Source organism: Perognathus longimembris, chromosome 14 (assembly GCF_023159225.1).
Source record: "Perognathus longimembris pacificus isolate PPM17 chromosome 14, ASM2315922v1, whole genome shotgun sequence".
In the NCBI taxonomy this organism is placed as follows: Eukaryota; Metazoa; Chordata; class Mammalia; order Rodentia; family Heteromyidae; genus Perognathus; species Perognathus longimembris.
In genome coordinates, this window is record NC_063174.1 from 57,048,186 (window position 1) to 57,074,875 (window position 26,690).

The window sequence follows — 26,690 nt, forward strand, 5'->3', positions numbered from 1 at the left end:
GAAACAAATGGTATTTATTTAAGAGAAGTCATTTTAGGTGTGTACAGGGCTGTAAGAGGTTGGTAGAACGAGTGGGATACATTCATAACCCTTGACTTATTACTTTGTGTTCCACCAGTCTGCCAGAACGTGATGTCCTTTCACAGTGTTCTAAGTTGAATGTGTGTGTTTGGCTTTCTGTTACTGACACACTGTCTGACATGATCAACTTGTAAGGGAGAGAGGGTTATATTTTGGCTCCTAGTTTCTGGGGTTTCAGGTCATGGTTTGTTGGCCCTGTGGCTTTTGAGATTGTGGCAAGGGAAAACCTCAGGGTGAGAGTTATGATGGGGAAGCTGCTTACCTCATGGCATCCAGGAAGCAGAGAGCCAGGAGAGGATGGGTTTCCCTATACCCCTTCAGTGGCAGGGCACACCAGGAGCCTTACTTGCTTCTAACAGGCCTCACCTTTACTAAGAGTGCCACAGGCTGGCGATCAGGCCTTTAACAACACAGGCTTGCAGTGGGTATGGTACATTCCAGACTTTTGCCACTCTTCAGTGATAGGTATTGAGAATTCTGTTAGACTTTCAAACTCCTTCAGAGTAATGGTACTTTCAGCAAGCTGCTCATGTGGGAGAAAGTGTAGTTTCCATTGGCCCATTGTTGATGTGGATGGTAAATTTTTTTAGTCAGGCCTGGAAAATGTCTTGAGTTGAACAATGAAAGTAATTAAAAGAAGAGTTGATAAACTGGTCCAGTGAGGAAAAGTTAGTGGAATAAGAATCATTTATCATGGCAAAGAGGGTAATCATTGTACTTATACTTAGGAACTGCGGAGAGAATTATGATATGAACTGTGCAGAGAATTGAGGACATGCTGCTCTGCAAAACCCCTAACAATGAATGGTTCAAATCACAGTACTAGGGTTTTAGTCTTGGGAAAGCGTTTCCAGATAGTTGTCATTCATACCAGCGATCTAAGAGGTTTGTAAGGGCAGAATAGTAACCTGGATGTAGTTCAGAAACATTTTGTTTATAGTGAGGGGGTATGATAGGTAACAGTACAGATCTGCCCTTGGGTCTTAATTTTTAGATTTGTGACTATACACCACACACCTATATATACACACATACATATATACACGTGTGAGTGTGTGTGTGTATTTTTTTTTTTTTTTGGGTTGGTTGTGGAGCTTGAAGTTGGGACCTAGGCGCTATCCCTGAGTTCTTTTGCTCCAGGCTAGTGCTCTACGCTACTTTGAGTCACAGCTCCTCCAGTATTTGAGTGGTTAATTGGAGATAAACAAGTTTTATGGGGACTTTTCTACTTGTGCTGGCTTTGAATTGCAATCTTTACTTCTCAGCCTCCTGAGTAGCTAGGATTACAAGTATGAACTACTAGCATCCAGCTTAAAATATATTTGTTTTCTCATCATCACCCACTTGAGTTTTTTCTTTCTTTTCCTATACAAATTAATTATTTAATCCATTTTGCATGTGGGAATCTCATTTACCTTCTGCATGTAAAAGACAACACAGAAAGCGGATATATGTAGTACAGTGGATGTAGAATAAACTTCTGCCGTTTAAAAACCAGCTAGCTGGGTGTCGGCGGCTCATACCTGTAATCTTAGCTAGCTGTTCAGGAGACTGAGATCTGAGGATCAAGGTTCAAAGCCAGCCTGGGCGGGAAAGTCTATGAGACATTTATATCCAGTTCAACACCAGAAAACTGGAAATGGCATTGTGGCTCAAAGTGATTGAGTGCTAGCCTTGAGCTGAAGAGCTCAGGGGCAGTGACCAGGTCCAGAGTTCAAGCCCCACGACTGACAAAACAACAACAAAAAACAGAACAACAACAACAAAAAAAACGGCTGATGAATAAGAACCTACACTCTATGAGGCAGACTGCAATCAGTGCATTTTTACACTTACTTGGGACATGGGAAATGACTTGTTGAGCGGGGGATTTTATGATGACATGTAGAAATGCAGGGTTGGCAGCGTGAAAGCTCAACTGCGAAGACTCACTTGTTCTCAAAGTACTTTTTGTTTTGTTTGATTTAACTCCGTAGTTTGATTCTTTGCTACTAGTGAATTTTTTTTCTGTCTAATCGTGGAGATTGATCAAGACTGTATTACACTTGTGATTGCAGCCCTTCAGTCATACCACAGAGGAATTTTTTTCCTACAGAAGAGCAAGCTCTTACAGTGCTATGCAAGCTGCCCATTTAAAACTATCATTGCTTGGCACCTATGCCCTAGTGACAGTTTGACCAACATGTGAGCAGGCACACTGCCATCCTGACAGATGGGTGTGAGTAGAGGCAGCCAAGAAACCATGTATCTGCATCTAGTGTATTTGTTAAGGGCAGGATTCCCAGTCAGGGACGTTCAAACGTCTGTCCATCCTGAGCTTTCACTCCTGTGGATAAAGGGATGTCATCATTAATCCCAGCTCTGACTGAGATTCCATGGATATGTAAGAGCTTCTTGGCACTTACAAAAGTAGGCAATTGGGGACAATCAGGATAATTGTTCTCTCCTCCATCACAGGACTACTTCAGATAATCCTTTCCTCTTTCTTGTAGCCAACTAGATTTGTAAGGAGTATAAACCTGTTTAAGTATTGTCCTGATACATCTGCAATATGTGTTTTTTTATGTGTTCTCTAGAGTATGAAAGCTTTGCTAGTGATTTAATATTTATCTTTTGTACAAAAGTATATAATTCTAGCCAAGTAGATCTGAGTTCTAATATTGACTGCTGTACAACACTAGGGCAGTATAATTTAGCATCAAATCACTACCTTTGATACAGGATTGATGTGAGAACGAAATATGGATTATGCATATGCCATTTATATAAAGGTCTGGCCCACAGTAAATGTTCTGTAGATGTCTTCATTACTTTAATATTTCTTTAGCACACTTGGAGGTAGATTTTCTGTTGAGTGGTATCTGAAGCAATATCTTTTTTTCAGCTCCTTTCAGTCCATGAACGTTACTTAGTGGACCTTATGCAGGCATTATATGGAGAATAATAGTAGGGGACTCCAATGATGCAACTCATGTCTAGGGCTGTTAGGAAGTTCTTTTTAAACAAAAATTTAAATTGTTATCATAAAGGTGATGTACAGAGGGGTTACAGTTACATAAGTCAGGTAAAGAGTGTATTTCTTTTTGGACAGTGTCACCCCTTCCCTTGTGCTCTGTTTTTCCCCCATCTCCTCCACAAGTTGTAGAGTTCATTTTCAACATACTGTCTAGTGAATACCACTGCTGCATTTGTTCACCCTTTGTCCCTCCATTTCTGTCCCCCCCCAACCCTTCCAAAGACAGATAAACAAACACACAAGACAAAAAACCCTCATATTTCCATTTCCTGGAGTTCATTTTGATAAATATTCTTTTATATGATCAGATAAACACTTTGTGTTCCTCTCCTAAGAGTGTCTTCCTTTGGTCTCACTGTGTATGAAGGCCTAGAGTCCTGTAAGAAAGTTCTTTCTTACTGTGAGTGGAAATCTTATTTCTTCTACTCTATCATGTGGAGTCCTATAGAACAAGCCAAGTCCATCTTCCACGGAGCATCCTTTCAGATATGTAAAAACAGTATCAAGTATTCTCAGCCCCTTTGAGTTGAAACATCTCCAGTTCATTACCTGTTCCTTACATGTCACATTCATGTCAGATCTCCACATTGGTGGCTTTTCTCTTTTGAAATTTCCATTTTTAAACTATAGCTTATAGTTTAAAAATCATGGCTTGATGAGTAAAAAATAGATATATCTCTTGTGGATATATCTCTTTTTCTGTTAGTGTAGTGAAGAATCTTGCCTTTCTCTGCATACTCTTTTTATTAATAATGGCTACTTTCTGTTGACCACACCATGCTAGAGGTGAATAAAATTCCTCTATCTACTGAAGCCATCTTTTCATGCTGTTGCTCTGCAGTAATTTTGGGTAGCAGTCATGGACAGAAATTATGTTTTACCATGCTGGAATTCTTTTTATTGGCTAGCTTCAACTTTTTAAGATACTTTGGAAACCTTAGTCTCAGTCAGATCACAAGTTACTAGTTTGAAAGAACAAATATGTGGTGATGTGATGCCATCAGCTGAGATGGGAAATACAGGAGGAAAAAAACGTGTGTGCAGAATGAGAGGATTGAAGATGAAAGCCTGCAGAGTACCCAGGTTTAAGATGCAGCAGGGCAGAAATGTGGGACCATGGGACATCTAGAAGGTGTGGTCATGGCGGTATAGTGAAAACAAGAATACTGTTGTAAGCTGCAACGGTGGTCAAGAACTGTGATAGGTGTTTGAATGCAAAGTGAGCAAGGCATGGTTTCTGCTGGTTTTTTTTTTTTATTTGCCCCATGATTTAACTGTTGAGTCAGTGGCAGTCCTTAGTCAATGGTGCGCATGGAGGTGTCCCTTATTTCTCCTCTGTGCACTTGGATCTATTTGGTTACTAAATTCTATGACTTAATCAATGGATCTATTGACAGATCATAGTAATGAGGTTTGAACTCGGGACCTTGTTTTTTCAGGGCTGGTGTGATAACTGCTGAGCTGTCCTTGCAGCCCTGTTTCCACTGGTTAATTTTAGAATGGGATCTTCCTGTTGAGGCACGTGCCTGAACTTACTGTTGCTGGGATCACAGGCACGTATTACTGTGTCCACCTTTCCTGCATGAAAGTGTCTCTTGGGCTTTTCTGCCCTCCTGGCCTGGCACCGGACATGTGTCTTCCAATCTCTGCCTCTGACTCAGTTTAGGATGACAGGTGCACACCACTGAGCCCAGCTGTGAGTTGAGAAAGGGTTTTCTGAACTTTCTACATAAGTTGGCCTCAAGCTTTTGATCCTCCCATTCTTAGTCTCCTAAGTAGCTAAGATTAAAGGATGAGCCATGGACACTCACCTAGCAGGTTTTCTTTTAAGTGTAACAGAAACATGTACAAATCTTACCTAACAGTGATTTTTTTTTTAAACATAGTAATAACTACTAGGCAGATGTCACTTTTCTAACACTCCAGAAACTCTGTTGTGCCCCTTTCTTGTAATTTCTCCTGCTGAAGGCAGCTGCTGTTGTGAGTTCTGGAACTGTAGATTAGTGATGCCTAGCTTCAATTTACCTGTATACGGGTAATGTCCTGTTCCTACCTTTCTGCCAGTATTCATCATGGTGTCTGAGGTTTACTTTTGTTTTTAAGTAACTGGTTCTAGCTATCCATTACTGCAAAACCCACTAGTTTTGGTCATTGAGGTCCACCTCACACATTGGTGCAAAGTCAGTGATGCAAAATAACATGCATTTTATCCTGATTATGAATTGTCTGGGGGTTGGGAGTTTGGTGGGGATGGCTTATCTACAGTGGCTGGGCTTTGAAAACGTTTAGCGGCTTCTTCACCCCTATGTCTGTTGCTACGACTGGGATAAGTGGAAGACCGGAATCATCTAGCTGGCCTGTTGGCTGGAGCAGCCGAGCCTCCCTGTGGGGTCATGAGGGCTTGGCTTCTCATGACCCTCGTCAGAAGTCATGCCTTACGTCCACCCTTCTCTCTTGGTTGAAATAGACACTAGCCTGCATGGCCTCATGAGAAAGGAGCATAGACATTTCATCCTTACAGATGGCACAAATTACATACTAACATCAACCCATTTTATTTTAGGTACACATGGAAGTAGTATATACTTCGGAGTAATTGTGAACATGGCTCTAGTTTTGTTTATATCCTTTGGTACACACGTGTTAGTTGGGGATATATCTAGGAATAGGACAAAATGTCCAGAAAACCTAGATGTAGTGAGACCCTTGAAGCAGTGTCTCTTAGGGCCCAGAGTTTGGTCTTTGAGTACCGTTATCAACTAAAAAGAAACTCAGAGGTTCTTGTATGAGTGACTGATTTTAGATTTGGAACAGGGAGCTGTATAGGGGGAACTCAGAGCCTCCTTCACTAGGAAGCAAGAGAAAAATCTCAAAGACGGTTGTGAACCCTTTGAAAGGACACGGTGGCCGGCTCCAAGGGGCTTCTGTGAACTAGCGTGAGACAAGGGAGGGCCCTGACATTGAGACATTGGCTTGCACTCACAGGGACATGTTGGAGAAACCCAGTCTTTTTAAAATCTTGATTCAGGCTTTATTCTCAAGGAATAGTCATCCCTCCTTGTCCAACTGCAGGTGTGTGTCCTGGGTAGTGGGTAGTCTTTGGCTGAGGGAAAAAAAAAATGTTAGCTGAGCAACAATTAAATAAAAATAGGGATTTTTGGCATTATGAGGTCAGAGTCAGCAAAATTCAAGACGAGAGGAATTTTGCTGAAGAAATGCAAAGAGGAAGAGAAGAGAATAGGGAGACCGCACTCCTACAGAGATCTGAAGACACACCAGCCAGCTGCTGAGACTAGTCTTTGGTCGTGAGTATAGGAAAACACGTCAAAGGGTATATGACAAAGCTGGGGAGATTCGAACACTTACTAGAGGGCATGAAGAAAGTATTGTTAATTTTGTCAGACAGTGATATAAAGGTATTGGCAGGGAGCAATACTATGTCTGAGATGTGTTGAAGATCACCGCAGCAGGGCTGGTGGACTGGGACAGTGGGACCTGCTGGCCAGGTGTTGACAGGTGTTGACTTGGGTGATGAGCATGTAGGCGTGCATTGTGTCATTTTGCTGCTTGTTTGTATTAGAAGAGTTCTATAATTAGAAGCTGTTGTTCTTAAAAACACTGTGTTGCTTTTCTGTGAATTTGTCCATATTGTTTTTCCAGTTTGGTTGAACTTCTGTCCTTTTTTTTCCCTTAATACTTTGAAGGGAATTTTAGTATAAATATAGTCTTTTTTTTCCTCAAGATATTTTGTACTTATCTTTTGAGTTCATGTGCTTTTTTCCTTAACTTATGGACTAATTCCCATTTTTATTTTTTTAGCCCCTCCCTCCCTCCCTCCCTCCCTCCCTCCCTCCCTCCCTCCCTCCCTCCCTCCCTCCCTCCCTCCCTCCCTCCCTCCCTCCTCTTTCTTCTGGTTTCTTTCTTTCTTTCTTTTTTTTTTTTTTGCTGGTTCTAGGGTTTGAACTTGGGGCCTGGGAGTGGTCCCTGGGCTTTTGTGCTCACGACTAGTTCTCTACCCCTTGAACCACAGCTCCACTTTTGGCTTTTTGGTGGTTAATTGGAGATAAGTGTCTTATGAATTTTCAGGGCTGGCTTTCAACCACAGTCCTCAGATCTCTGTAATCCTGTGTAGCTAGGGTTACAAGTGTGAACTACTAACACCCAGCTACCAGTTTTCTTTATAGTTTAAATGTTTTGTATCTTGCTTAGAAAAAGCTTTTCTCTGAGATTCTGAAAAGTTTTTTTTTAATGAACATTTTAGTGACTATAGTTTGCTGTTGATGTACTTTCATTATTTGATCATCCTACTTTTTTCAACATATTTAGGAATATTCTCTAGAGCTTTGCCCCAGGAAAGTATCTGGGAAAATGTCCAGTCAGTTGGTGGGTTAAATAGCGACCGTCCAGAGAATGAACAAAGTTTGATTATTTGCAAAAAAAATTGAAAGGGTTATATGAAACAAGAATATAGATCAATATTTTACAGATGATGTAGTGTTTGCTCTACATAATTCTTATCTTGGTGTATGGCAGGACCCCTGAGTCCCCCCGCTCCCTGGAAGCCAGCATCCTTAGCTGGCTTCTCATCAGTGGACTCTTGTACAGGCATTTGGTGTCTAGTTACCCTAGTGCCTTCTTCACTGGTAGGTAGAGTGTGTGGATGGGTCTGTCTTCCTCTGCATCAGGTCAGAAAGCATCCCGAGTCCCTTCTCTGCAGGGAGCGGTGACAGTGAGCTGGCAGGGGCTCTTGCATGTGCTCTGTTGGGTGCCCCTTGTAGAACTTTAGACATCATTTAAGGAGCAACACAAGTTGGGGATGTATCTGCTCTATCAAACATTTTTCTCTCCCAGAAATTTTTACAGTCTAATGATAATTAATTTTCTAATTCACGTGAAAAACTGTGACTGGGGGAAAAAAAAAAAGACTCCTTGTCTGAAGATAGCCGCCTCCTTTTTCAGAGTTTGAAGCGTGAGTCTTCACCTAGTTCTTTCCAGCTTAGGTGTGAAAGCATGACGAGTGTGACAATTGCTGCTAAAGATTGTGTCACAGTTTGAGTTTAGCCTAATGTTTTTTAGGAATAAGTCTATGAATTTATAGGTTCATTATCTCTGTATTCTCATGGTTTGTGTTGTGTTATATTTTGATACTTGGTTAATGTTACAAAAGGTACCATATAGCTATGAATTGTACTTTTATTGATTTACATGGTCCTCTGAGTAAAAGGGGACTGATTAGGTGTCCTTAACAGGAACCTAGAGACTTTTGTTTAACTTCCTGGTGCCTCAAATTTTTATGTTAAATGTATTAGTGATAAATATAAATATTTAATCTTTACCGAATAGTTTTACAGTTCTGTCTCAGTGGTAGGATTTGCAGGGACAAATCAAGAAAATAAATGAAGGCTCTTACTGGAAATTGGCTCGGTACATTCAGAATTCTGCCTTTTACTTTTCAGATGATTTCTTAGTGTTAATCAAACGCATTAATCAACTTCAGATTAGCTGGCTCATTTTGGGGGCCTTGTCTTTAGATGCATTGATTTCAGATTGTTCTTGATATAATTTAGAAGAGAGGCAGTGAAATTCTTTGTTGACCAATTATATAATTTGATTTTGTTCTTTTACTGTAGTTTGGCAGGCAGCCATTTATACCAAAATATGTAATTTTTTTTTTTTGTTTGCCATTCCTGGGGCTTGAACTCAGGGCCTGAGCACTGTCCCTGGCTTCTTTTTGCTCAAGGCCAGCACTCTTCCACTTGAGCCACAGTGCCACTTCCCGCCTTTTCTGTTTATGTGGTGCTTAGGAATCGAACCTAGGGTTTTATGCATGCTAGGCAAGCACTCTACCACTAAGCCACCTTCCAAGCCCTGTGATTTCTTTTGTATCCCAAATAAATTTGAAATACAAACGAATTCTTTTGGCCCAGAAGTATGATGGGATGGGGGAGAAAGCCTTATTTTTGACTTTTCCTGAATCATTCACTCAGTAATTTATAGTTTTTACTTTACTTCTAAGATGAACTTGGTGGAACTTTTGTTAAAATCTCCCAGTAGAGTAGAGGTGTAAATAACAGTAGTCGCACAGAACATAACAGTGGAAAAAGGGTGTGCCAGAATGTCTAGCCTAGTGGACCACCTTGTGCACTCTGCCCTTGTATATAGCACTAGGATGTACAAATCTCAGGGCCATTGTGGAGTGGGACCTTTGTTTTTCTAAAATGCTGCTGTGATTGTGGTAGATGCTAGGATTGACAGCTCCTGACTTAGATAATAGTAGTGATAAAATCGACTTTATAATTTTCCTCCAAACGTCCTGGCAGTCATTGTAATGAAGAGATAGAAGTTTCCAGGCTCTTGATAATATAGAAACCCGACACAGGGGAAGAAGCACTTTATTTCTCCTGCATAGATCTGATATGCTTTGATTTTGTAGATGTGTACAACTGTTCCCTGTCTTTCATAAATAGATGGTTTAAGAATTCAGAAATATTCTTTACCTGAAAGGCTTTGTTGTGATCTTTGTTTGAAGAATGGAATACTATTAAATCATAACTGATGTGATGGTGGTCTTCAGTGGAGCTAAGTGCAGCATCTTGAGGCCCAAGGTTGCATTTTACCATCTTTGGATTTCCAGTCTCTCGCCGTCTCTTGCACATGCTTTGGAAGAATATGCCTTTGGAGTAAATGGTTCAAGTGTTGAATTTCCTGGTGAACTGATTTGCTAAAAAGAGAGCTTAGCAAAGCTAGAGTAAGAGATGATTAGCATGCTTCCTAGACCATCTGTCACTAATATCAATTGTTTCTGCTTGGCACTGTAGACTTGTTTTTTGAGGGGAAAGGCAGCTTGTCTACCGTTAAAACAGCTCTCTGAAGTTATTCTGTACCCCTCTGTGAGTGGCTAAAAGTCAGCGCAGTTATTTTTCAGTGACTTTCTTATTCAGTAAGAATGAATACAGTCATTTCTTGTTCCAGTAGCAGTGCCTTTGTATAACAAGGGTCTCTACCTTGCCCTTTACCAAGGGGTCCTTTTAAAATGCAAGTGAGAACAGGGTATGTCCCCTTCCAGTGTGATTTCCCTTCTTACCCAGACTTACAGTCCACCGGTGGCCCAAGTGTGGCCATACTGTCCACCTTAGTATCCTTGTATGTGTGGCCGCAGTCCCTGCTGTCATTTCTCTGGCTGCATGGCCGCCTTACTGTTTGCTCGGCAAGTCTGGCACATTCCTACCTGTGCACTTGAACATTTGTTCCTGTCTCAGTGAGGGATGCTCTTTCTTCAGAGCATCTGCATGGCTAGCTCCTCTCATTGCCTCTGCTTAAATGCCACTTTCCTGTGCAGTTTTAGGAGGCCATGCTTTATATTCCACTCTATTCACTTCTCCAATTTCTACATATGCCTTTCCCTCCTCTTAGCTTTTGTAACCCCTTGGACATATGACATGTGTTAGTTAAAAGTGTGTGTGTGTGTGTGTGTGTGTGTGTGTGTGTGTGTGTGTGTGTTCTGAGTGAAATACAAACTCCATGAGGACATTTTGTTTATTTTGTGTTTGGTGCTTTAGCCCTGTGTTCTAGAATAGTTTGTTTCACAGTATGCTGTCCATATATACTTGTTGATCAAATGATAAATGGTGACACCATATACATAATAAATAATTCTGTGGGAATTAATATTATGTTTGTTTTAAAGTTAAAAACAAACAAAAGTATTATAGTGTTTGCTTTTTGTCAAGCAGTTGTAAATCATTCATTCCACCAGTGCTACTCAATTCCTGATACTTAAGTTAAAGGAGAATAGGGTCTATACCTAGTTTCTACTTTTCAGGGATCCTTAGATCTTAGCTTCCTGAATAGCTAGGATTACATGTGTGAGTCTGTAACAAAGGTGCCTAGACTTCTTTTTTTTTTTTTTTTTTGCCAGTCCTGGGGCTTGAACTTCAGGTCTGAGCACTGTCCCTGACTTCTTTTTGCTTAAGCTAGCACATTACCTCTTGAGCCATAGCACCACTTCTGGCCTTTTCAGTTTATGTGCTGAGGAATTGAACCCAGGGCTTCATGCTTGCACTCTACTGCTAAGCCACATTCCTAGCCCCTGTTTGTTTGTTGTTGTTGTTTTTCAAGGTCAGAATTTCCTTCTTTTTTAAGGCTAAGTGCTATTCCAACTCTCTCTCTCTCTCTCTCTCTCTCTCTCTCTCTCTCTCTCTCTCACACACACACACACACACACACACACAATCAGCTGGCTTTTGTGATGTGGAGGCCACTGATGCTCTTAGCAAGAGCTCTGGGAGTGGAGTCTCAAGGGAGGATCCAGACACAGTGAGCAGAGTGTGTGAGGAGGGAGGAAGTGCAAGGGCAGATGTTTATGGAGACATTGATATTGGAAGGGTGCTAGTGGAGGGGGAGTGAAAAGCATTTTTTCTTTTCTCTCTCTCTCTCTTTTGTCTGGTCGTAGGGCTTGAACTCGGGGCCTGGGCACTGTCCCCGAGCTTTTTTGCTGCTCAAGGCTAGCGCTCTACCACTTTGAGCCATTGCAGTTTTTGAGTGGTTAATCGGATATAAGAGTCTCATGGGGACGTGGGCTGGCTTTGAACCGTGATCCTCAGATTTCAGCTCTGCACTGAGCTAACGTTTTTTTCTCTTAGTGAAGAACTTGGCCTGAATGTGAAAGCTGAGGGGAAGGACACAGTGAGAGATTGCTATGTACGTCTTAAGGTGGCGAGTGGAGTGTGAAGTAAAAGTGATGGACTTGGTATTTGTTAACTTCCTCAGTGTGAGAGGAGAGGAAGAAAGCTAGGGTTCCATGCTAAGCTGGGTTTGAAGTAAGTGCAGTGGTTTACGTGGGAATTTATTTTTTTGAAAAATCTGTTTCTTTTGGGACTAGTATTAGGCATCTGTTGAGAAAGGAAGGGGAATTGCCGTTTTGAGGAAAAATAATCATGGTCCACCATTGTCCATATAGAGTGGCTGCTGAGCTTTTTAATAAGAGTGGCAGTTGGTGAAGTTGGACACCAGGTACTTGGATGAAAAACAAATATGTTTATCAGAACCAGGGAAGGGAAGGTGAACAACAATGGAGAGACAAAGGGTAAAAGATGAACCAATGCAACAGCAATACTTACAGAAGTATATGCTGTAAACCAACTGTACAACTCAGGGCAGGGGGAGAGGGAATCGGGAGGTGGAAGGTAGGAGAAAAATGAAGGAGGAGGTAACAAGTGTGATAAGAAATGTACTCTCTGCCTTACGTATGAAACTGTAACCCCTCTGTACATCACTTTGACAATAAAGAAATGAATTAAAAAAAAGACAGACTAAACCAAAACCATCATTTTACTATATAGTTTTAGAAATTATTGAATACCTAAAAAGTATAATGTATTGTAAATAAGACCAGTCTTATACTAAAGGTGTTTATAAAATTATAGGGACCATTTCTTGTTTCTTATGTGCAATGAGAGACTGAAACAGTGCTAGAGAGGTCCCATCTAACTGACCAGATAGCTGTTGGGTGTGAAAGAGATTTCAATAGGCATGTGTCGTGTGTTGGAGACAAGGCCAATGGCAAGAGTGGAGATAAGAGAGTTGGGAACATACTAATGAGATCGTCAGTAGCCACCTTGTCCTCAGTTATCCTTGAGTCAGATGTGATGTGATTCTGTGCAGTAGGAGACATACCAGAGAAATTAGGACGTTAGAAAAATAAATGACCTCCTTATAAAAGAGCTTACATGCATATCTGTTTTAGGATAGTTTCTGAACAGTCATCCAGTATGTAATAAGTGGTTTCTGGTATTGTCATTTCCCAGTGTGAGTGTGATGAATTCGTTGAGCTCATTAAGTGTATGTGTCATTGTTGTGATTCACTCAAGCCTTTTGTCCTCTCTAGCAGAAAATTAAAAAAATTCCAAATTTGAATCCAGGACTTGAAAAAATGCCAGTTGTCTAAATACAGTACCATAGTGTGATAAATATAGCTATTGAAAAATTTAAAAGTCTATTCACAAAACCTTATTTTAATATTCATAGCAGAACTTTTTTGGAATGTTATCTGAAAAACAAGACCATTTTATCATCAGAGCTGACTATTAATTAGGGTATTGTTTCAGATATAAAAGTTGATCTGTCACTGAAATTCTATTTGAATATGTATAGACCCAAGCTTGCTTTGTGTATTTAATAACTTTAGTACCATAATTACTCTTGTTTACAATTAAATTTTGGTGAATATGCTAATACAGAATATAGTAGTGAGTAATTCCAGCAAAGGGCAGTATTGATCTGCATCTTGATGTACTTTCCAGTTGCATCTGCATTTCCTTTAGTATCACAGGAAAAGAAGTGGTCAGGCTATGTAGTGGGTTATGTGATGATCAGTGATCTTTGTACTTGAAACTCCTCTGGTGGATTGGCTACTGTAGTAGTAGATTTGAGCCAGCTGGGCTGAAGTTATATGCAGGGAGATTTTATTTGGTTTCATTTTGTACCCTCCGATATATTCTTCAATAGAAACCTTCATGCAGGGATTGGTGGCATTATTAGAAGAAACCTAGAATGTACTAAAGCAGTCTTTAATTCAAATTAGTATTTTAAGTTCTTTAGAACCCTCACTAGCTTATTAAGTCAAATACTGTGGTCATGTTACTATTGGAACCATGGACTTCTGGTTTTGAATAATTCCCCTTTTCAGAAATTGCCTGAAAAGCAACAAGATTGAGAAACAGTTTGAAATTCTCGGAAAGTAGGAGATTTCTTGTAACCCTTGCCCAGAAAATAAGATCATGTGTATCATGTGACCAGAGTATCATGTGACCCATACTAAAAGTTAAAATGCTCAGGTATTGACACACATCTCAAAGTTGGCAAAAATGGTGTGTTCTCCCAAATTCATCTCCTGAGGTGAATTTGTTTAGGAGAATGGGAGTGAATCTTGAGAGAAAAGGGTCTTAGGGAACTTTATGGGATCATGAAGTGGTTTTATATGCTGTTGGGCAAGTGTGTGATACTTAAAAAATACATGCATGCTTATACTGGCATGCGATGACTAATAATTTATTGCTTCTCAGCTCTGAACTTAACCTGTCTTTGTTCTGTTATACTTGAGTTAAACCTCGTAAACCTTTTCTTTCTGGAAAGTGAGGTGAGCAGGGGAGGAATATATCATTGAGGAAGGAACTTCTCCTGGCACTGCAGTGTCTTTTTCTCCCCCCCCCCCCCCCCCCGCTCCCTTCCTTTTTAATGTTGGCTTGTTTTTTTCTGTCACAAGGTTTGACTGCGGGCTGTACTGTACTCTCCTGTCTCCTGTGAGTTTCGTCAGCTTTGTAAAAGGCGGCTTCTTCTCCCAGTGTTGCCGTGGGCACGCAGCAGTCATGCGGCCCCACGCACCCCCATTCCAGAGAACTTCTTGACGCCCAGGGGACTGTCACCACAGCTTGTCCAGCAAAGCGTTCCTCTTTTGGCACCTCCCTTAGCCTCAGAGATGGTGGCTGCACCTTGTATTTGCTCGTTTCATATTTCTTTGAGTTGTCTTTTACTCCTTTGAGTAGCTGATCACTTATTAAGTCTTTTGTTTAAATTCTTTGTATGTTTTTTTTTTCTTTTTGTCACCCAGATGGATCCTGTTCAACCACAGGACTTGTGTGATTTACTGTGTTAATTTTACATAAATAAGCAGACAACTTAGTTTTAAGAAAGTGAATGCACAGTTTAAGTACCGCCAGGATTGGGATGTAGAATACTGCCAGAGTCTCAGGACCATGGCTGCTGGCTCCTGCACCTTCTTCCAGCTCTCCGCATTTCTGCCCCAACGCCATCTGCGTACAACTGTATCTATCTCCAGTGGTCATTTCTGATCCCTTTGGGGAATGTTAACGATTGGAGCAGTAATGCTTCTAGTGTTTAAATGTGACACGATACAAAAAAAGTTCTCCCTCAAGCCCTCTCTCCTCATGAAAGTGATGCTTATGGTGGGTGCTCTCTCTCATCCCTTGCCAGGACTTTGCAGCACAACTCATGTGCTTTCCCAAGTCACTTCTAGCTTTGTGGTGGTAACCACTGGCCTGTGGTTTAGAGTTGCCTGCTTTTGTTCTGTTTTAGATGTGTTTAAGGACTTTTTTTCTCCGTGAGATGTGTCTGATTATGTAGCCTAGGCTGGCCTTGAACTCCTGGTCTCCTTTGTCAGCTTTCTGAGTACTGGGATTATAGGCATGTATCAGTGTGTCCAGTTACAGTACAGCTTGTGTTCTGTCTGTCTGTCTGTCTGTCTCTCCTTCTCTTTTCCTCTCCTTTCTTTCTTATACCAGTACTGGGGTTTGATGTCAGGACCTGGGTGCTAACTCTGAACTGTTTTTTTTTCTTTTTGCTGAGGGCTAGCACTCTACTACTTGAGTTACAACTCCACCTCTGGCTTTTTGGTGGCTAACTGTAGATAAGGAGTCTCATAGACTGTCCTACCCAGGCTGGCTTCAAACCCCGATCTTTAGATCTCAGCCTCTTGAGTCGCCATTAGCACCCAGCTGAATAGGCATTTTTAACTGAACCAGTTCTTTCTCTTATTTCTACCTCCCATCGTCCATATTTGAATTGTGATTTTTAGGGACACAGGAGATAAATAGAATGTCAACTGATATGGTAGTCTTCCTTTGCCCACACAGAATCATTCTAAGACACCCAGGAACTGCCATACACTGTATACACACCAATAATGAGGCCTAATTTATAAACTAGGCATCATAAGAGATAATGAAATAAAACAGTTGTAGCAGTATACTGTGATAAGTTATGTCAATGTGTTTTTTCTGTCTCAGAGTCTCTTACTGTGCTGTACTTGCTTTTCTTGTGTTGATAGGTGGTGTGGTAAGTGCTTACCTAGTGAGAGGAAGTGAGGTCAGTGGTGTGGTGGTACTGTTAGGCTACTGTTGACTTCTTCCTTGAACACAAACACTGTGATTTGACATTCAATCTGACAGCTAAGATGGCTGCTGTGACCAGTGGGTGGGTAGCCTATACAGCATGGATGCTCTGGGCAAAGGGACGAGTCATGTCCAGGATGGAGCTAAGGGAGACAGCTCAAGGTTTCTATGCTGTCCACAATGGCCTTCAGTTTTAAAACATAAGATTTATTTCTGGAATTTCCCAGTTAGTGTTTTTTGGGCCTTGTTTGGTTTTTGGCTAACTAGAGGTTATGACTGGCATTATGTGCATTATTCCATAGTTGTGCACACAGTACCCGTGTTAACAGAGTGTTGGAGGTTGCTGTTTGGACAGATGTTCTCCCCATTTTTATAGTTGTGCTGTGTCAACATAGCCAGAACAAGGGCTTGGTGAATATTCTCCTTTGTAACCCTTTCCCAGTCTCAGGTCTAAGTAAAGATGTGTGTTTACTGTACAGGAGTACTGATGTTTCCTTAGTGTCCTTGCCTGTTCTCTAGTAGGTTCTCACTTTTTCTATGTTCACAACACATAACTTCAGGTTTGTTTTTTTTTTAAATAGGGAGAGTGCCTTTTCTTCTGTGTTTTCTTTTGAAATAAGAATATCTTTTAGCCCCTTTTGAATTTTTTTTTGGGGGGGTGGTACTTGGGCTTGAACTCGGCCCTTGGGCTTGCTAAAGGCAGATGCTTTACTACTTGAGCCTTGCCCCCAGCTCTTGTTTTGCTTTAATTTTTCAGATAGTGTGTCATGTTTTTGTCTCAGGAGCGCCCCAGTCTGAGATCCTAATACCTATGCCTCCAAGTGTGCACATGTTCAAGCTCAGCTTTGTTGAGATACGGTCTTGCTAGCTTTTTGTTTTTGCCAAGGCTGGCATCAAACTTGGGTTTTTCCCGGTCTCGGCCTCTGTGTGGCTGGGCTTTTGAGATAGTCTTGCTGTTTTAGCTCTTGATAGCCAAGAGCTCACGATCATCCTGCTGTAGACTCTGGTCTAGGATTCCAGGCCTGTACTACCACCCCTGCCTTCTATTTCGATTCGCATTGACTTTTTCAGTTAAAAGGTTTTATTCACTTCACGCGCGTATGTATGTATTTGTGCTGGGGCTCCAACCCAGGCCTTAAGTACAGCATGCTAAGTGAACGTGTGGTCTTGCCACTAAGCTACTATCTAAATCCTTGTCTTTTGTTTTTGGTTATTTTCTATCACTTAATTCTGACTTTTTTTTTAATAATTCTGATTCTTTTTTGTCTTTGTGTATGAACAGTTTTGCCTCATTTAAAAATATTTATGACTTAACTTTTTTAAGGCAATGTTTTTTCAAGGCACCTTTTTTTTTTTTCATAATCATCTGGCATGCTTGTGGGATAAGGCTGTGGTTACTTTCAATTTCTGTGATTCACAGGTGGCTGTTACCCAGTGTGTAGGCTTAGTTTTAGTTGGCATTGTTCAGGCTGATGTTATGGCATTGCCTGGTACTTGCTCTTCATTTGGTTTTGGGTTGTGTTCCAGAATCTGGAGGTTAACTCGCAGAATTCACTTTATTTGTGTTGTCCTTAGGATGCTCACTTTGGGTGATTTCCCTAGCAGGTTGTGTTCAGAGTGAGGCTTTGACCTATGTTTAAAGTCACACAACACATGCATGTGTGTACTCACGAATACAGAGTGAGTTCCTTTCCACAGTGGAGTTAGTTGACTTGAGGGGACTTGAAACTTAAGAAGTGACTCGATCAGGATTTCCCAGCCACAACCAGTAACATACTTGGGGATTCCAGTCCAGGTCTCCCCCCGCAACACACACACACACACACACACACACACACACACACACACAGAGTAAAAGCATTGCTTTCTCAGAATGCTGTGGTATACTTACCTTTGTGAGAGAAAGTGGGTTGAGTCGTATCTCTTGTTGAAGCCATAGGGGGAAATGAGCGTAGGAATGCTTGTGTCACCAGCTCTGCCTGGTCTGTGGGTCTGAACAGGTTCTCCCCATCACTCCTGGAAGGTCACTTCCAGGTGTGTGGACCATGTGGGTGAGGCTGTAGCATCCCATAGTTACCTGTATGAGTTAAGCGTGGATGGTAATTCTGTCTTCACACAGCCTCGGGGCTGAACAGGGTCCTCCCTCCGCACCTCCTCTGAGTGTGTCTGCAGGCTCTGTGCTGTGTACTGAGCACTGGAGGGTTGTCCTTCGTGAGGGCCTCGTTGTACTGAGGAGTGTGTTGTCATGCATGTATTTTGCTCCTGACCTCAACACATTAAAAAAAAAAATAGCCCTTCAACCGTACACGATATGTCACTGAAACTTTAAATATTTTCTGGAAAGTAATTGCATAGATTGCCTTCTTTATTTCTTTTGCAAAACTAAGAGATAAGCAAATAATACTTGAGCCATTATAAATCAGAATTAGCTGATACCCCTCTCGTAAATTTTGGAGTAAGTCGGAATTTGAACATTCACACATCAGCTTTATGTAAGGAAATTGATTGGAAGCCGGATGGAATGATAACTCCGAGTATTGCTTTGTTTTGTACCACAGTGAAAATGCCTCGTGTAAAAGCAGCTCAGGCTGGAAGACAGGGGCCTGCGAGGAGGCGCCTTGCAGAGCAGTTTGCAGCTGGGGAGGTTGTGACCGACATGTCAAAAAAGGAGTGGAAACTGGGATTGCCCGTTGGCCAAGGTGGCTTTGGCTGTATATATCTTGGTAAGTTCCTGACTGCCTCTGTCATTGTTACTCCAAAGGCTTACTGGCTTTCTTAGCAAGGATGATTCCTCCTTTGTGAACTGTTCCGAGATGTTTCTTATGACTGTCAGTCTCCTCATGTATGATTGCACAAAAATTCATCTGACATAGAGGAGTAGAAAAGTGTTCATTTAATCATAATAGAAAAGATTAAATTATATGTAATATCGTCATAGCGGAGCACTACAGCTATAGATTTCTAATGTATTTATGACCTTAATGTCTTTTGAGATCGAGCAGAAGATGTGCGCATCTTTCCCCCTCAACCTCCACTCACATAGAATATACTTTTTGGCTAGTTTAATAGATCTTCTATAGGTCTAGATTTCCTTTTTCTTCCAATACTGGATTTAGGAGAATGGCCTAGGCAAATGCACCATTAATTAGCATACTTACCTTGGAAGGTTTTGGAGACCTGTGCAGAGCTGTGAAATCAGAATGCTAACTAAATTGTTGATTTCAGAAGTACTTTGCCTGATTGCTTGCTAAAGCTGCTGCTTCTCTGGGAGCGTCAGTGCCTACTTCTCTAAGAGAGTCAGTGAGGCTGCAGTGCAAATTGGTATTTACTTTCCAACTTTTCTAGTTTCTGTTCTTATTTCACTTCTCATCTTGATGTAATTAGTTAACTGTTTAATTTCTCTCATGGAAGTTTATATAGCATTTTATTTTTAGCACTGAGTGGAACTTTTTTCTTTCAAGGAGTATCTTAACCTACGATACTAAGAGTGTAGTATCGATTATTGCTACCTGGAAACTTGTTAGACCTGCACCTCCCTGGACCCCATCTCAAACCTGAACATCCAAACCATATCAGTGGTGCTCACCTGTTCTTCTGGCTACTTAGGAGGCTGAGATCAGGAAGACTGAGGTTCCATGACAGCAGAGGCAAAAAAAGTTCAAGAGATTCTCATCTCATCAGAAAAGGCGAGGTGTGGTGGCACACACCTATCCTGCCAGCTTTTGTGGGAAACATGAATAGGATCTGGTTTAGGTGAGCCCCCTGGCACAAAGTGAGGCCCTATGTAAAAAGTAACCAGAGCCAACAGGGCTGGAAGCATGGCTGAAGTGGTAGAGTGTGCCTGCCTAGCAAGCCAAAAGCCCTGAGTTTAAACCCTCGTACTGACTGACCAAAACAAATGAACACCTTAGGAAGAGGCCCACCAGTGTGGGCCTCCAGGTGAACCTGGTGCGTGTCCAGGTCTGAGAACCACTTGGGTAAATAAAAAAGCAGCTGCTTTTACTCAAGGAGCCTCACCATACCTCATCACCTGTGGGGCACAGTTCGTCCACTGCACTGTTTGGTCTTGTCTTCATGAAACATAGCTTCTAAAATTCAGCGTTTGCCTGTGGGTTTGTGTCACTTGCCTTTGTGAGAAATAGGTGTTGATTCTCAGTCCGGTTTGGAGCCAAACCCAAAGCTAGTCTATATTTGACTTCAGTAGAAAATCTTGCAATTGTCAAAGAGTAGTAGCTATACTAGATGTATGTTTTTGACTGCGATTTTGAGGAGATGCTCGATTGTATAAGTTGCCTCTATTGTGGAATGTTTGAACTTGTGACATGTTAGTGGGCACTTGTATCTAAGTAACATGACTTAATTTGCCTTTGTAGCCTCCTACGATGGAACTTACCATGTCTGTGTGCTAGCTGTTTTGTATTTATTACTAAGAAGTACTGTCTGACAGTGTTTTTAATATCCTGTGGTTTGACAGTTGTTCATTACAAGCTTTGCAAGTGCTCCTATAAACTTGCATTGATTAGCCTGAAGAAGGAGGGATTTGCTTACGTATTGTTGCCCACAGTTTATCTTTCTGTCCGCAGATATTCAAACGGCCATTTTCAAGATCACCAGCAACTCCTGTTAGCGAACTAAAATTTTACTTTGAGTTTGCTGTATTTATTGGTTTACTTTTTGTTCATAGCATTTGATACTAAGTATCTTTCTTTCTCATAAAAATTGCTCCCATTTCTTATCTTTTTGGTAACCATCCCTCCCTCATGCTTTTCTCCTCTGGCTGTGCTTTGTCTTTTTTTTGTGGGCTACGGCTGTATTCTTCAGCTTTCCTTCCCTGGCCTGATTTTTCTTCTCTCCAGTGATGTCACTCTCTGCATTGTTGACTTTGGTTATCTTTTGTCTGCAAGGAAGACTTGGTCTCTTCCATCCAGGCCCGGGGTTTTCAGCAGATCTCTTCTTAGACGTTCCCAGGCACGTCTGAAGTTTATTTTGTCTTTCATTTTGTGGTCCTTTTATAATTAGAAGGTGATCTATGTGAGTGACACTTGTTAAGCTAGAAATTGGAAAACTGTTCTTGAATATTCTTTAATGTTCGCAGCACCAATAGTCCTATTGTTTTAACTGTGATTGTCTCAAATCCATTTCTCTCCTACCACTACCTGGGTCAGGGTAGCCTTACCATGTCTTGTCTGGACTTGTATTATAGCAGTCGATGTTCTTCTTTGCCCAGTTTATGCCCTTTGGATCTCCCTGGTCATGGTATGGGGCCTAAGTGATCTCACATGGTAATCAGACCATCTTATGTAAACCCCTTCAATGGTTCCTGAGTTCCCCCAAAGCCAAACTTTTAATAATGATGTACAAGACTCTTCCTATGTAAGTTCAGTTTTCTTTTTTTCAGCCATCATGCCATCCCTTTGCCTCGATCTTTGTATAGGCCGCTGTTCTCTCCCCCCCCGCCCCCCCCTCCCCCCGCACTAAGGTTTGAACTCAAGGTCTCATGCAAAGAATTAAAGCTTGGCATCAGAAATAATAGTATTTATAGTTCTAACATAATCAAAAATCATTCTTAGAACGTAAAATTAGAAGAATTTTAAGAGTTTATAGATTATGGAATCTTTTGTCCCTACTAAATGGCTTTTTTTGGGGGGGGGGTGTTGGTTGTGGGGCTTGAACTCAGGGCCTAGGTGCTGTCCCTGAGCTCTTTGGCTCAAGGCTAGCACTCTTAGCACTTTGAGCCACAGCTCCACTTCCTGTTTTCTGGTGGTTAATCTCATGGATTTTTTTTCTGCCCAGGCTGGCTTTGAACTGCAACTGTAATGACCTGGGGTGAGAAAATCCACTGAGGCACAGTTAAAGGCCACAAAGGAGTTTTATTAGTTGGTCTGCAACTGCCTTGCCCAGGCTACCCTGGAAAATAGGAGCAACTGCAACCTCCAAGGGAGGGGGGGGGGGCGATTTTTTTTTCTTCCCTTTCTTCCTCTCCTCAGGCATCTCCTTCCACAGGCCTCTCCACAGGCCTCTTGCGAGGCCTCTGGAGCTCTCTCCGCTCCACAGGTCTGGACTCAGGCCTCTGTTCTCTGCAGGCCAGGACTCGGGCCTCTTCTGTCCACAGGCTGGGCTCCAGGAGAGCCAAGGCACTGCTCAGCTTCACGAGGTGCCCCTTCCCGCCTTCCTCCCTTTCCTCCTTCTTCCCTCCTGTGCCTCTCCCTCCTCCACTAGAACCTGGCCCTCTCGTGTCCATCCTGACCCCCTCCAGTGGGAGGGCAGAGGGCCACTTCGGTAGATCCCCTTTCTATACCCCTCAGGTTATCACACAACCCTTAGATCTCAGCCTCCTGAGTAGCTAGGATTACAGGCGTGAGCCACTAGCAACTGGCCCTACTAATTTCTATTTTCAAGATTTAGTGTATTTGTATAAAATGATTCAATTTTTTTCAGTTTGGGAGAAACAAAGTTAATACATTTCTTGTCTTCAAGTAATGGGCAGAGTGATTTAAAAAAAAACCCTCAACGAATAGCATGCTGATTAGCATGCTAGATCCTTTGTTTAAACAATATATGCAACATAATTAAGACATTTTATGTTATTTTTTATTCCTAGAAAACATTATTGTAGTTCTACTTGAGATATAATTTCCATACTACTCTATAGTTCAGTATAGTTCAGTGAGTGTAGATATCAGTAAACACCTGTGACTCTATTACAACAATGCACCTAGTAAACACACTGTTACTTCCAAAAGTATCCTCTTGCTTTTTTTTCTTTTTATCTTTTCTTTCTTTCCTTTTCCCAAACCAAGTATAGGGCAGATACTATATTTCCTTTGTGTTTACTTTCTCCAGTAGTTTCTACAGTGCAGTGAAATTACTTTTCTTAATTCCATATTAAACTTGTTTTTGACAGTGGGATAGCTCGTCTTGTTTTCTTTGTTGCTGGCATATTTTGCAGTAAATACCATTTGAATGAATTATTGAGCTTCCTTTCCTTCCTCCTGTTCTCATTTGAATGTGCAGTATTACTGAAATGCTATCTTCATTTTCATATTTTGTTAAAAAATCCCAACTGCATTATTACTAATTCAGTATCTAAGTGATGTTCCTTGGGGCTGTTTCTCTCTTTCCCAAATTAGCCATTTTTATGGGTAGACCTTTCTTCTTTGGTTTGAAGTACTTTAACTGCAGCCCTTCCAGACACTGTTGCTTCCCAGCTGATTGGCAGGCAGTGTTTTGGGTTCCATTGCTGCCTTCTTCATCTCTTCTACTTCTATGGGAGAGTGCCTTGGGCTTAGTTCTTCTTTTCTTAGTCTACCTTCATTCTCTAGGGATCTCTCTCACTCTTGAGGCTTTAAATATATAAGGTTTTTAGATTTTATTTTTTTTGGCAGTTTTGGGGGTTGAACCAAGTACCTTGTGTGTGAAAAGTATGTACTATAATCACTGAGTTGTATTTCCAGCTCTCAAAAATAGCTTCCCTCCTTCCCTCCCTTCCTCCTGTACCTCCCTCTCTCCCTCCCTCCCTTCCTTTTTGTTGCTGTATTGGGTATTGAACTCAGGAGCTCCTTAGGCAAGTGCTCTGCCACTTGAGCTATGCCCCTAGCCCAGTAAATAGCTTTCTGTATAGACAACACTCTCTCACTCTCTTTTCTCTCTCTCTTGCTCGCTCACTCTGTATGTGTATATGGCCATTTTCACACATATAAACATGTGAGTATATATGTGTGTGTATACATACATACATTTTTTCCTTTTACCCCCTTCTTCCCTCACCGCCTGTAGCAGCCTTCACTGAGCTTCCTTGTGTCATCATATGCAGACACTAACTGCCTTAATATCTGAACAGCATCTCAGACTTCAGACACTGTCAAAATGGATCCACATCCAGTTGTCTTCTGTCAGTAGCAGCTACCTCGTTCTAGTTGCATAGGAGCCATCCATACCTCACCAGGGCGAAATTCTCATACTCTGTAGGGACTCTATCAACAGATCCTGTTGTCTGTCCTTTGAGGGTCTGGCCATAATCTGACTAATTGGCACTTCTTGTCTGCTTTCATGCTGGCTTGACTAAACCACCTTTGCTTACCTGGAGTACTGTTCAACTGCCTGTTCTGCCCTTGCCCCTGTATCCATTCTCCAAAGGGAAGTCTTCTAAAAGGTTGTATTTTAGCCCTGCCCCTTCCCCAAACCTTCTAGTGACTTCTCATCTCCTTTACAGAACCAGCCAGAATCATGGTATCTGTCACCTGGTGAGCCCATTGTGTCTCTTCTTTGCTCCCTTGTCCTCCTGACTTCAGACGTTTCTAACTTGCCCCTGCCACAAAGCCTGTGCTCCAGTCATCCTGAAATGCAGTTCTGCCTGTCTTCCTAAGGTTATGAGAGTACTGTTTCAGTAATCCCCTCTCGGGAGACCAGTACCCCCCTGCCACCCTGCCAGCCCTCCTTCCTCCTTAGTCCTTCCTTCACCGCACTTAGACCAGCACCTTCCAGCTTGATTTGTTGTCTACCCTACTTCTCAAGAGGATGAGGTTTGTAAGAGTAAAGATTATTCTTTCCTCTGCACCGCTGAATCCCTGTTTACCAGAAACTAGCATAGAGTAGCTATTTGGTAAATATTTATCAACGCGTATGAGCAGCCTTTCATTCCTAATTCAGCATTCTGAGGCTACTGTGCCGTACTTGTATGAAATAAGAGAGAGCCACATTAAGATTATTCGATGGCAGAACTCCCAGCGCTCATGTCCTGAAATACTGTTCTTGATGAATTTTTCCAAAACTAAACTGGTACTTTTTAGAACTTCTGTTCCAGATGTTCCTTTTCAGGTTGTATAGTTTTTCAAAATTTAAGAAATTGTGTTAGTTACCATTTTCTGGGGGTTCACTATATATATATATATATATCAGCATATCAAAGCCCATGAGTACTTTTGGGCTAAAGGAATGCTTAACTTTGTTCAACATGGGCCTTTCTGTAGATCACTGATAAGCTAATAGGAAGAAACAGAACACGAGATGCCTTCCAACTTCAATATTAAAACACTAGAAGAGGATTAAAATTGATGAGATACACTTTAATAATATTCTGAAATGTATTTGGGAACTGGAATTTATAAAGGTGTTACAGACATAGGGGTGTAAATATGCATACAATATTCATAATAATGCTTTTTCATACTATGTATTTCGCTTTTTAAAACAGCGGATGCAAATTCTTCAAAATCAGTTGGCAGCGATGCACCCTGTGTTGTGAAAGTGGTAAGACAATATTTCAGCTTCTTTTTTCCTTTCTTTTTTTAATAAGTTAATATAGTATTTATTTTGTAAACCATCCTTTGATAACTAGGCTTAATTAAACCATAAGGTATTACATTTTTAATAATGTTTCATAAATAGTTAATGAGACACGAAAGTAGCTTTTACAGTTTTAAATAACTTGAGTTCAAAAAGTCTCTGTGTTCTCTTGGGTTAGAGTGGCATTAATGTTTGGGGCAAAGTCACTGGAAGTGTAGAGGAGCTGAGCAGTTGTGGTTCCTGCCTGTCACCGTAGCTACTCAGGAGGTAGAGAGGGAGGGTCAAGACCACCTTGGGGAAAAAAGTCCACAAACAAGACTACCTCCAAATTATCCAGCAGTGAAAAGCTGTCCTGGAGGAATAGCTCAAGTGGTAGCGTGCCAACTGAGCAAGCAATGCTGAATAAGCATGAGATCCTGAGTTAAACAAAAAAAAAAGTGTACAGGTATGCAGATGTAGAACAAAACACCAATTGATCCTTTCTTCCAGCTGTTTCAGTAGGTGAGATGGTGTTTGTATTATCCTGCAATACTATGCTAATTTGGTTTAATTCTATTTTGCATTTGCTTTTGGACTTTCTGTTGGTTTTCTGTTTATTCCTAGTTTTCTTCCCTTTAGTAAATTTAGTTACTTATTTGTGATTTAATTAGTTGTGATTGTTGCATTTACTATACTCAAGTTGAAATTAGCTCATGATAAGGAAAGATTAGCAGCATCCTATTTAACATGAATGCATTTTGAATAGCCAGGCCATTTTAGGGATCTATCAAATAGTGGACATTTTAATTATTTAAAAAAATCTATTATGCATCCTTTTGTGTACTAACATTTACATCTCCTGTCTACTTAGTTCTTGGATACATGTGAAGAACTTGTTTGTTAAAATAGAAAAGAAAAAAAATTAAAAGAGCCAGCAGAATGTCCTATTTGGGGAAATTAACCATTAAGTCCTGTTCCCCTATTCTTCTAACAGTCTACATAAATCAAGAATTATCTCACTGTTTTGTTGTGGGCTCTTTTCAAACAGAAGTATATTTGACCCTTAGGTGCCAGTTTCTTGGTGTAGAATTGTTTTAGTGATTCATTTTTTTAAGATTTTTTTCCTAGAAATAGTTTGAAGACTTCAGACATACACATGTAACTGTTTAACCCTCACTAAGATACAGAACATTTCTGTCATCCCCAAAAAGATTTCTTGTGTCCTTTGCAGTAGAGTGTCTATTTTCCATTCCCACACCCTTTAGAGGCAATTGTTTGTCTGAGATTTTTTTTTTTTTTTGCCACGGATCAGTTATCCTGTCCTATAGAGTTACAGAAATTGCACTATACATATACGCTTCTTTATGTTCCCCATGATGTTTTAGAGGTTCATGCATACTTTCGGTGTATTAATCATTACT

At 41.1% G+C, this 26,690-nt stretch overlaps 1 protein-coding gene across 3 annotated transcripts in view; it reads left to right on the forward strand.

Annotated features, from left to right (window-relative positions):
* Positions 1–26,690, forward strand: part of Vrk1 (VRK serine/threonine kinase 1) — an 80,213-nt gene that overhangs the window by 7,816 nt on the left and 45,707 nt on the right. For 2 of the 3 annotated variants that reach the window (XM_048362131.1, XM_048362132.1), the window contains exons 2-3: positions 18,564–18,728; positions 25,199–25,254. In XM_048362131.1, coding sequence (XP_048218088.1) covers positions 18,569–18,728; positions 25,199–25,254 — 216 coding nt within the window. In that variant the 5' untranslated portion in view covers positions 18,564–18,568. Of the gene's footprint in view, positions 1–11,870; positions 11,917–18,563; positions 18,729–25,198; positions 25,255–26,690 lie in introns of those variants that run through there. The other variant, XM_048362130.1, reaches the window with a different exon arrangement.